The sequence below is a fragment of the Lotus japonicus genome, chromosome 5 (assembly GCF_012489685.1).
Source record: "Lotus japonicus ecotype B-129 chromosome 5, LjGifu_v1.2".
Taxonomy (NCBI): Eukaryota; Viridiplantae; Streptophyta; class Magnoliopsida; order Fabales; family Fabaceae; genus Lotus; species Lotus japonicus.
The window spans coordinates 66832391-66843370 of NC_080045.1; the positions used below are offsets into that span (position 1 = coordinate 66832391).

At 37.2% G+C, this 10980-nt stretch overlaps 3 protein-coding genes across 4 annotated transcripts; 1 reads left to right on the forward strand and 2 right to left on the reverse strand.

Moving 5' to 3' along the window:
- Nucleotides 1–58: 58 nt before the first annotated feature.
- Nucleotides 59–1945, reverse strand: LOC130717723 (thioredoxin X, chloroplastic). Its single transcript, XM_057568065.1, has 2 exons — nucleotides 1503–1945; nucleotides 59–488 (listed from the first exon to the last, which is right to left on the reverse strand). Exons 1-2 carry the CDS (start codon nucleotides 1848–1850, stop codon nucleotides 279–281), a joined length of 558 nt encoding a protein of 185 aa, XP_057424048.1. The 5' UTR covers nucleotides 1851–1945; the 3' UTR covers nucleotides 59–278.
- Nucleotides 1946–2356: 411 nt separating this feature from the next.
- LOC130717722 (pentatricopeptide repeat-containing protein At3g59040) lies at nucleotides 2357–6279 on the reverse strand. The gene is made up of 7 exons (XM_057568064.1): nucleotides 6132–6279; nucleotides 5747–6050; nucleotides 5069–5359; nucleotides 4365–4613; nucleotides 3656–3780; nucleotides 3148–3246; nucleotides 2357–3036 (listed from the first exon to the last, which is right to left on the reverse strand). Exons 1-7 carry the CDS (start codon nucleotides 6197–6199, stop codon nucleotides 2469–2471), a joined length of 1704 nt encoding a protein of 567 aa, XP_057424047.1. The 5' UTR covers nucleotides 6200–6279; the 3' UTR covers nucleotides 2357–2468.
- Nucleotides 6280–6423: 144 nt separating this feature from the next.
- Nucleotides 6424–9368, forward strand: LOC130717439 (E3 ubiquitin-protein ligase RING1-like). 2 transcript variants are annotated; one of them, XR_009012315.1, is made up of 3 exons: nucleotides 6424–7439; nucleotides 7808–7868; nucleotides 9002–9368. XR_009012315.1 is itself a non-coding variant. In XM_057567657.1 (2 exons), the coding sequence occupies exon 1, from the start codon at nucleotides 6500–6502 to the stop codon at nucleotides 7433–7435; it is 936 nt and encodes a 311-aa protein (XP_057423640.1). In that variant the 5' UTR covers nucleotides 6425–6499; the 3' UTR covers nucleotides 7436–7439; nucleotides 9002–9368. The 2 variants fall into 2 exon arrangements, 1 of the variants encoding a protein (XP_057423640.1); XM_057567657.1 differs by lacking the exon at nucleotides 7808–7868 and having other exon boundaries at nucleotides 6425–7439.
- The last annotated feature ends 1612 nt before the right edge of the window (nucleotides 9369–10980 follow it).

The following is a 10980-nucleotide window of genomic DNA, read 5'->3' on the forward strand; positions in this document are numbered from 1 at the left end:
CAGTTGTAATATCTTAAATCACCCTCCAAAGTGACTTATCCTCTTTAGAAGATTCAAATCCAAATCAATAATCCTCTCAAAATTGCATATACCATTTAATTTTAGGAAGTCCTAGGACATGCCCCCCTTCCCCAACCAAAATCATAAAAGTCCTTCCTTCACATTATGCTGTATTCGCTCGCAGCTTCATAAATGATAAAATTACATTATACAATTGATTAAAACTGTAAAAGCCTGTTAAACTGCCTTATACAAGGTAGTTTCTCTGAACAGAATGACTATGGAATTGATGATACCGATTCCAATAAAGCATCCAAATACTCCCTAAGTTTCACTTTTGTAATTGCACCTTCCCTTCTGCTTTGTGGAACTTCCTCGCCGTTCTTGAAGAGTATCAAGGTTGGCAGTCCATAAACTTTATACTCTTTAACTAGCCCTGGGTTGGCATCATGATCAATCTTCACAACTGTTAATCTGTCTCCATATTCCTGCAATTTATCATAATAAAAGACAGGATAAAACTTAGATGCAGTTCCATACATGCGGTTTTACTATTGTCACATTATAACATGAGACTGGTATAGAAAAAGGGAAAGTTGAGAGAAATTATCATATTAATCAAATTAGTAAAATATTCTAAGCTTCTCATTAGGCAACAACATAAACAAGTTTTGTCCTAAAAGAAATCAGTTCAGAAAAATTAAGATCCTAAAGAGTACTCGACAAAAATCTTCTAGGAAAATGATAATCATTTGATTCAGTGAAATTTCAGCACCTTGAACAATAAATCAGTATGATACAACCAAAACTACCCATCTCAGATTTAAGAGGTATGGGGGGAAGGCTCAATGAATCACCACACAAAATATAGATAAGTAAAGGAGATTAGTGAGACGAGTTGCATTTTTTTGAAAGCTCAAACCTAATAATTCATGCAACACATGTCAAAATATGGCCTGTTTTCAAACCTAATAATTTTGTTTTGCAAGCACAAATGGTTCTTTAAGTTCACTCGGTGTATGAAGGTTATACATACAAAAAAAAAATCCCAGCACCAAGGTGGGTAGCTCACACCCCTTCCTGCACTATTAGACTTATCTTTGATATGATCAGTGACTTCCATCACAAATGATTCTGGATAAAATTGATAATCGTAAATCAGTAAAAGTGTGTTTAAAGTAAAGTGATTTAAAGTAAAGTTTTTTAGGGTAATGTAAAATACAATTGTAAAACTTCAGAATTGATTATATTTAACTCAAAAGCTACTATCTCTAGCTTCAAGCAGAATTGATTTTGGGACTGATATCAATTCTTCAAAATGACAACCAAACATCTATATTAGTATCCAAAATTGATTTTACTCTATCAGAATTTATTATGAGGTTTCCCTCTGGGAACCAAACACACCTAGTGCATGTTTGAAAACTCTTACACTGAAGTCAAAATGGGGAGAAGCTAGTGTTCCAGAATTGATTCTTATGCAAGAGAACATGTTGATGTACCTGAGCTAGGGATTCCATAGCAGGAGTGACCAAACGGCAAGGTCCGCACCAAGTAGCGATGAACTCAACCAGAACCGGACGGGTAGCCTTCAACACGGTGTCTTTGAACTGGCTCTCGTTGATCTCCACCACAGCCGCACCGCAAGTCACTGTAAATTGAGGAACCGCAGAAGAATAGTTCCGGGACCTCGTTGTTGTTGTTCTTCTTCTTCCAGTGGAGAGGAGCCTCTGTGTTGTGGTGGGCCATTGAGCCAGAGGAAGTAGAGATGAAGATGAAGAGATGGAAGCAACTGTACGCACCGGAACCGCAGGGAGAATAGATGCTGAACTGGAGATAACAGTGTCCATGTCTTTTGATTCCAATCGCAGAAGAAAGAAAGAAAGAAAAATGGTAGATAATGGAAATGTATATTTATGACTAGGAGCACCAAGGTTATCAGTGTGTACCAATGTTGTCACTGTCAGTGGTAACATATATATCTGTGTTTATTTGTGGCCACATAAATAAAACACCAAATACAAACAGCAAGGTACACAACATTTTGGTTCATAGTGGGAATAAAGCATATTTCATAGTCATTTACCGCTCAGTGTAAACATCTCGCACTGAGAGAGATGGTTAGTCTCTGCATCATCCTGCAGTGCATGCGAGATGATGCAGAGACTAACCATCTCACTATGGGATGTAGCAAAGTTACAATGCTTTGAATTGTATGTCATCACCAATCCAACAAGCTATTAGTATACCATGAAAATAAATGGATAATGAGACATAAAAAAAGGCATTTTCTGATTTTTCACATTGAAAATACACTTTTGACAGCTGAATTCCTCCAGCATTTCTGATGTTGTAATTATCATGGCAAAAATAAATAATTTTGATTGCGTGCTGATATAATATAGTTGTACAACAAAATACAAAGAACCTAAATTTGCAAGCATACAAAATTGTTTTAGGTCTATATCTTAGACGACTTGAAATTCTTCATCATAAGCACTGTCTAGCTGGACATCAAAATCTTCATCATTATTTTGTTCTGCATCATCACCGCCGTCGTCGTCATCATCATCATCATCAAATCTAGCAGCACCATTAACTTTAGGTAAATTGTTATTCTCAATGAAATGTTGCCCCACAAGTTCATTTGCCTCGTCTTTTTCTTCATCTGTTGTTGCCAAAGATAGAAGGACGTTTTTGGCTTTCTGATCAGGAGGAAACCCAGTTGATTCCATTTCCTTGAACCAATGAACAGCACTGCCAAAGTCTCCATTTTTTCCATGTGCATCCATGATGGTGGTTAAAATTGTCTGATTGGGCTTGATATCACGCCCAAGCATTTCCTCATACTTCTCCGCAACCTTTTCAAGATCGTTTGCCTTAGCATATCCTTTAATTAAGGCTCCATAAGTGACCACATTAGGCTCTAAACCATCTTGTATCAATCTTTTGAAAAACTTCTCAGCACCCTCCATGTCAGGTGCATTGACATAAGCTGATAACATGGTAGTGTATGAGCATAGATCTGGCATGAATCTGCAGCCATGGAAAAAAGTACAATGATACAATGTGGTGCTCTAATAAAAATGGCAGAAGCTTCCAACATTAAAATATAAAAACTACTGATAGAAAGAAAACATAATTTACCTATCCCTTCTCATGCTTTTAAACACAGTCCGAGCCTGCTCTACCATTCCCGATATAGAAAATGCATCAAGTAAAATATTGTAAGCCTTCCGAGTTGGTCTGTGAAGAAGAAAAGAACAGGGATTATATAAAAAAGTCCCACACAATCAAAACTTATTAAATGAAAAACTATTGATATACATAGGCACAGAAGAACCAGTTTGCCTGGTTGATAAAGATAGGAATTTGAATATCTCAACGACTCACAATAACACAAAGACATACTGATATTGAAGTGGAAGGATGTTTCACTTTGAAAGTGTTTATTACAAAGATAAGATTTTTAATACATGACTGCTAAAAATTTGCATTATGAAACTTGAAACCTCTAGGTTTCAGGGATGCAAACTTGAAAATTTGCATTATTAATGGAACTATCATTTCAAAGTATGGTAAGTGCTGATAGTTGTTTTAAAAAATGTATACACTAAATTATTCCATGCAGTAATAATTTTATTCTCCAATATACCTGACACCGGCATCAAGCATTTCTTCAAATACAGCTAATGCTTCTTCCTCCCTCCTGGCCTTCCCATAAGCATTAATGAGTAAGGCATAGCTCACAACGTCCGGTCTGAGATCAGCTCTTTGCATCTAAAATTTAGGCATTCACTTCAAAATCTGATGAATTAATTATAAACAAGAAATTAAAGGGAGAAGAGAAAAACAAGACGAAAACTAATGGAAATAATTATCTGTGTGAAATTCCAGACAGTATTTCTGTATTTGTGTCTCTTGTCTATAAGGACTAAATTTCAACAATCATATATATTTAATATTTTTCAGAAAATTTTGATTGAGTTAGCATGGAACAAGATTACGAGATCATAACACAATTCGAATCACTTGGAGGAATTTGCAATGACGTAAAACTGTTCTGATTATGTACTTGTGAATCACCGACTATCTTATATGAAAGAGGCAGATTTAGAATTTCACAGAAATACTCCATGAAACCAAACCTGCTGCTGTTCATATAGAGTATAACTAGACCATCTAGTTTTACATGAGTTAGGTTTAAACCAGTTTTTTCTTCCTTTGAAAATAATATGATGTTACAGCTTTACAGGATATATGCAGTTTTCAGGGGAAAAGGTGTTGTCTGTGAAATAAGCATAACCGAGATGAAATGAAAGAATCCAAATCTACCACAGATTACACAAAAAATAGATAAATACCTGATCATATATGTTTGAAACTTCCTTGTAATTTGTTTCAAATGACATCAAGCTATTATATGTAACTGTAGATTGTTCGATTCCTCGTTCAGCCATCAGTGCAAATGTCTTGCGAGCCTTATCATAACTTCCAGCCTTCTTATACATATAAATCATCATGTTAAACATCTTTTGGTCTGGTTTCAAAGGTGACTTTTCGTCATCCAGTAGAGTCTCAAACACTTCTTCAGCTTCCTTAAACTTATCTCCCTGCAAGTGTATCAGTCATCAAATGCAAAACTGCAAGCCAAACACTCAACCGCAGTCCGTACAATAAATACAGAAATATATATAGAGTTAAACATAGTTATCAAAGAAACATGAGGAGATGCGTTAGATTTGAACAATCATTTTTGGGACACGCATGATTAGTTTCAATTCATGGTAGTTGTAATTTGTAGCCCATACAACCTCCATGTTTGAATTCACATAAGGCAATGTGTTTAAGGTGCTTGTTTCTTTAAGAGTACTGGAAGAAATCAAAGTCAAGAAACTAGGCAATCAATAAATTTGACATATTGAATTTTATTCAAAATTTCTTACAGGAAACAGAAGCATACAACACCAACAATAACTGCCACTACCATAACTAATCCCACTAGTGCTGTAAGGGAAATTAACTTTCGAAGGGAAATAAAATGCACAGGTGAAAATGTATGTTTTACCTGAACAAATGTTTTAAGTATTAACTGATAAGTTACAGCCGAAGGTTCAGGGCCAAATTTCTGCATCCTGCGAAATATCGCTTCAGCATTATTATATCTGCCTCCTTTTCCATATGCTTCCATGAGTGAAGTCTGAGACACCACATTCGGTGGATAACCATTCTTATTCATCAAGGCTAAGACCTTCTCAGCACCATTGAAGTCTCCCAGCTTTCCATAACCAGTGATAAGCATTATGAAATCCATCTTACCAAAATCCCACCAGCTTTGATTCCGAAGCCATTCCAGAATCTAAAGAGCACAACCATCATATAGCAGCAGACAATTAATTAGAATCATTAATCAATTAGGCCCAGTTTGGAAGATCTTATTTAAGCTTATCTCATAGCATAAGCCCTATAGAAATAGCTTATGGTCTACTTATAAGCTGTTTTGAGCTTATTTTTATAAGCTATTGGGTTTAGCTAATGAATAAGAGGTTATGCTTACCTACAACCTATTTTCAGCTTATTTCAAGTTTCTCAAATTAGTTTTTATCAATAAGTGCTTCTATGATAAATGCTTATGGCTATGGCCAAAAGCTCTTAATTAAGTCGTTTACCCAAAGGTATCCTAATTATACAACATATGAAGTCAAACACAAAATAAAGAAGAACTATGAGGTTGTATTATATATACCTCAATGACAAGGTTCCACTTTTTGAGCTGTTTAAATCTAACCAAGGTACCAATAACAAGGTCTTTAGGAATAGTCTGGTTTTTCAACTTCTCATCAGAGAGAACTGAAACAGCAGAACCTGCTTGGTCAATTTGTTCCATGAGTTTCCACCAATTCTTCTTCTCAGCTTCATCTGCAGCATCCTTGAATACAGTGTTTTTCCTCCTCCTCTGCATGAACTTCCTGGGTGTCAACATACCCTTACACACCACCTCCAATCTCCTCCTTCGCATCTTCACCGTCACAATTCCATATTCCAATTTCCTGCAAACACACAAAAACACTAACCAATCAAAAAAGCAAAAAAAAACAAAAGCACTTTCAAAATTCACCACCTCCCCTTACCCTTTGTGCAGTGGTGGCAACGAAAGCTGTCCAAAATGGCAGTGTGTCTTGGAAATGAGACTGCACATGGCAAACCAGAAGAAGAAGAAATGAAGCAGGGTTTGCAAATTCACACTGCAGAAGAAGAAGATGATGAAGAAGAAGAAGAAGAAGATGATTTATCTATTCAATAAATAAATAAAAATTGCTAATTATTTGTTTTATTATGGGCCGGGCCAAATGTGTTGGGCTGACCCAAATTCAAGTCCAACCTTGGCCCAGTTATTTGTCATCCAAAAAGAGAAGAAGAAAAATCAAATCATTTCAACTGTTCAAAGAACCAAACCAGTTATCGTGATTCTCAGTCGCTTCTCCTTCTCCGACGAGTCATGTCTTCCGGCAGCGGCGGAATTAAGCCGTTCTTCTGCCACGTGTGCAGTCGGAGATTCACCTGCTCCGACGATGACTCCGAGCCTTTCTGCCCGATCTGCCTCGAAGGTTTTGTCGAAGAATTGCCGCCAAATAATCCCAACCCTAACCCTAACGTCGCATTGCATTTCGGCTCCGACTCTTCCTCCGATTCCGATTTCCCCTTCCATCCTCTCTCCCTTTTCCCTCTCTTGTTGTCCTCCGCCGTCGACTTCCAGAACCCTCACTCCGGTACCCGACCCGAATCGGACATGTTCGACCCGATTCTCTTTCTCCAGAACCACCTCCAAGGCCTTCGCGCTGACGGAGCCAACGTTCAGTTCGAGGTTGACCACCCTGGCGAACCCGGGCTTCGCCTCCCTGCCAACCTCGGCGATTACTTTCTTGGCCCCGGGTTGGAGCAGTTGATCCAGCAGCTCGCCGAGAATGATCCGAACCGTTACGGGACGCCGCCGGCGTCGAAGGACGCCATTGAGAAGCTGCCGACTGTGACCGTGGATGATGAGCTGCTGAGCTCGGAGCTGAACCAGTGTGCGGTTTGTCAGGACGAGTTTGAGAAGGGTACGCAGGTGAAGCAGATGCCTTGCAAGCATGTGTACCATGATGAGTGCTTGCTCCCCTGGCTTCAGTTGCACAATTCTTGCCCTGTGTGTCGGTATGAGTTGCCCACTGACGATGCTGATTATGAGAATCGGTCACAGGGGGACGGTGGTGATGGGTCTGGGTCTGTTGGTGAGGGTGGTAGTGGTGGCAGTGGTGGCGGTGGAGGGGGAAATAGACCTGTTCACAGGACTTTCAGAATATCTTTGCGGTATCCTTTTGGTGGAGGTGGAGGTGACTCTGCTCAGGACAGTGGTGAAAGAGGATGGGGAAATAGGCAGGAGGGTTTGGATTGAAATTGTAAGTGATGATGTTGTTTGTTTATTAGTTTATGTGTTTTACTAGTTTCATATTATTTTAGTTTGTTGTTTCATTAGATTTGAGAATTGAGATACATTAAGTTTTGAGTTGGATTTAGGAATTAGAATTAACCATTTGTTTGTATAGTATTATATGACCGATAATTGATGGGTGGCATTGTAAACTTCACATTTTATCACAATTCTTTTGGCTAATGCTATGCATTGTTGTTCAGTCGGAAGAGTATTGTACTGCTTTAGTATGTAGTTGAGTGCTGTTAGAAAAGTTTCTGATTCAATCCTTTGTTTGCTTTGATGGTCTTGTTTGATGGAGTTGACATTGAAATTATTGTTTTTTAATTGATTCAGGGAATAGATATTCAGAAGTTCAACTAAATCACAGCATATGTAATTCTTGGCTTTTATCATGGTTTGTAGACTTCCTGGGTTTTTCTTTGATCAATGTTGTTGGTTGTTCTGATACTTTAATTCTCAGTCAAAGTTAATTTTCTTGCCTTCTTACAGCTTGAGAAGGTTTTGTATACTCCTCAAGATACCTTCTTGTGCTCAAGTGAATTAGTGAATTGATTATTCTCATAGCTTTTCAAATTACACTTGATATTTTCATATTATAGTTATTTCCATCTTAGAGGTTTTAACAAGTAATTTGTCAAACTGTTGATGTTCTGGATATTGATTGTCCTATGTTTTTGGTTCATTGTCTCAATGATTAAGTGAGAGCTTAAAACCATGGAGCTGCCCAAGTGCCCATCCCATAGTCTTCCCTAGAGAAGTGGTTTATATGGGAAAAAGAGAAGGGGTTTGAATCAGCCTTTTTATGCACTATTATGAAGTTTTGAATTATCTATTCTTTTTACTAAAGGAGTCTTAAACTTTTATGTAAAAGGATTTACTTCTTCACGTTCTACTTTAGGCAGTGCTTCATAAGGTGAAAATGAATAGAAATGAAAACCGCTGTTAGTTTCAAAGATTCCCTAGTACTCTCCATGCTTTATGTTTTAGTCATATTGAATGCTAATATTTGGTAGGATTAGGAAATTAAAATACAATACTGGAAAAAATCCTCTCATCCCTTTGTAAGATTGGAATAGAAGGAGACTCGATGTATGTTCTCTGTAATTTTCTTTGTCCCCTTCCCCTTGTACGTAGCATCCATGTCTAAGCAAAAAAGATCACCGTGAAAATCGGATACATGGTTCTTCGATTTTACTTTAATTTTTCCCCAATTCTTTTTATATATGCTTATCTGATTCTCATAATTGTATGCATATGAAAAGGGACAAATTGTTCAGAATGGAACTTAATTGTGTCATCTCTATTGTTCTTATATATTGTCCTATGGAGCCAGAAAATGTGTGGAATGCTTATTCGTTTCTAAATTCTGTAGCCGAATGATCACTTACATATATATTCTAGGACAAAACCAGAAAAAATTGCATCTATGTGTGGTCTTTAGTTTTGATTTATTTGTGCATTCAATAATTAAGAAGGTATTATGTTGATATCTACTGATAGATAGTTTTTCCTTTGGTATGTATGCAGGTATTAATTTGTGTTGAAAAACTGGAAACTATGTTTATGCAGCTCAGAGTTTCCGTGAATATATTACTTGCAATGTTATGTTTACAAAGTCCTTATAAGGATTGTAAGAGATATTATCATCTGTGGCCTGTTACTTGCACAATCAAAGGTCAATTTTTTTTGTTTAATCTAGTTGATAGCTGGAATATGGGATTTGCTTGCGTGAAATCACAAGGTTATGGAGCTTTTAGGTGCTGATATTGATAACATTTTTTCCCTGCTGGTTGTGTACATATCATCTTCCAATCATCCATTGTGGAGAACCATAATGTATCTGCTGTCACCTTTTATGCAATGTTGGCATAGACCATATTTCTCCTTTTGTTTATCTGGTTGAGTTTGACTGAATTGTATGAAGATTGTATGCAGTCGGAGATTCACCTGATTGAGTTTGACTGAATTATATGAAGATTGAATTCTTCAGCCACTCTTCGCCTTGAAAGGCTCTGTGTCTGTTGAACTGTGTTCCTTCATGGAGTACGCCCCGATTATATTCATTGTGACCAGTCGGTCTATCTCGAGAGATGAAACCAAAACTAAAACGCTTATCTTAATTAATTAGAATTTTAATGCGCATTATAATGTGTGCCTCACATTTGCTCAAGATGATTTAAACGTCACAATAAGAGGTTTTTGAGGACCTATACTCCTCTAGGCTAGATAAGAAGAGATCTTCACAGATACATACTCTGAAACTGAGTTTGACCTCTCAATTAAGCCAATTGTGGTCTCTTGAAGTTTTGTTTTTTGCATGAATTGTATAGCGTGTAAATTTTTTACACAAATTCATAGTTCATTGTTTATTCATTTTGGCCAACCAGTGCTTATTTTCTTTTTACCACAATACTAAACTCTGCTTGTCGTTGGTTGGTGATTCCTTGCAGCCCAAATAAATAGAGGAACGAGGTTTGTGACAAGTCCTCTCCAATATTCAATAACTAAGTACTAAACGCTATTTTTATTGAAAATTTTATTTTATCACTCTGGTTGGTTATACCTTGCCCAGCAAGATTAGGTTCTACCAAGTTGACTTCATATAATAATTGAACAACCTACCTGTTCTTATTCTGAACTTGGACTTTGAGGATCTTGTTGTATAAAAGGGAGTATTCTGGGATCCGTAACAGTGCAGAAGTGAGCTTTGCCCTTTTAATTATCTTCTCAGTGGGAAGTCAAAAATCATATCAGGCTAAAAAGAAGCAAAACAGAACATCATGAATAAAATTGTTTGCCTTTATGCCCTTTCTGGCCTTTTTGCAGGTGCTATTTTCAGCTCATGCATTTGTGACACTCCCAAGAATTATAAAGCTGAGAATGATTGCAATCTCTTGGGCAGTATTATTGGTGAGTATTCATTTCAGCATTGTGCAATATTTTACCTTCAGTATTTCATTTCCTATTGAACGTACAATTTACTAGCAATGCTTACATCTTTGTGACTGTGCCGCAGAAAAATCACTCAGCACAATAATGAAATCCATTCATCATGGCTTCCTCATTCTTGCAATCAAGTTTCTGCACTACCTCATCTCAATGGGTTACAAGCAAGCTGCTGCACCTTATACCATGATCATGCCATTTTGGGTGGCATTTACACTATCAGTTTCCTACATGTCAGAGTTATCATTAAGCTGATTATAGAAGACTACTTCGTAATATATACATCATGAGTGCATGGTTGGAAATCTTTCTATAATTGATTTTAAAGTCAGAACCACCTCTTGGGAGAAGCTTCCGTGAGTAGCTTATATGTTTCAGAATTGATTCTAAGGAAATAGGAGCCGATCCAAACATGTTTTTATATGATTTCTTCCCTCTAATCTTCTCAGAGGCATCCATTTTCAGCTAACCAGTAAGTGATGGAAGGTCAACTTTCCTTCCTAGCACACCCTGAAATTCCATTTTGGAACCAGAAGCATGGAATGGATTTTTCAAAATCA

What these genes read in the sequence shown, in the direction of transcription:
- LOC130717439 (XM_057567657.1), top strand. Translation starts at nt 6,500, where the DNA reads ATGTCTTCCGGCAGCGGCGGAATTAAGCCGTTCTTCTGCCACGTGTGC.
- LOC130717723 (XM_057568065.1), bottom strand. Translation starts at nt 1,850, where the DNA reads ATGGACACTGTTATCTCCAGTTCAGCATCTATTCTCCCTGCGGTTCCG. An exon ending in CTATGGAATCCCTAGCTCAG is followed by an intron (nt 489 to 1,502) that starts GTACATCAACAT and finishes GATAAATTGCAG; the next exon opens with GAATATGGAGACAGATTAAC.
- LOC130717722 (XM_057568064.1), bottom strand. Translation starts at nt 6,199, where the DNA reads ATGTGCAGTCTCATTTCCAAGACACACTGCCATTTTGGACAGCTTTCG. An exon ending in ATGCTTGATGCCGGTGTCAG is followed by an intron (nt 3,247 to 3,655) that starts GTATATTGGAGA and finishes TCTTCTTCACAG; the next exon opens with ACCAACTCGGAAGGCTTACA. An exon ending in AAAAGCATGAGAAGGGATAG is followed by an intron (nt 3,037 to 3,147) that starts GTAAATTATGTT and finishes CCATGGCTGCAG; the next exon opens with ATTCATGCCAGATCTATGCT.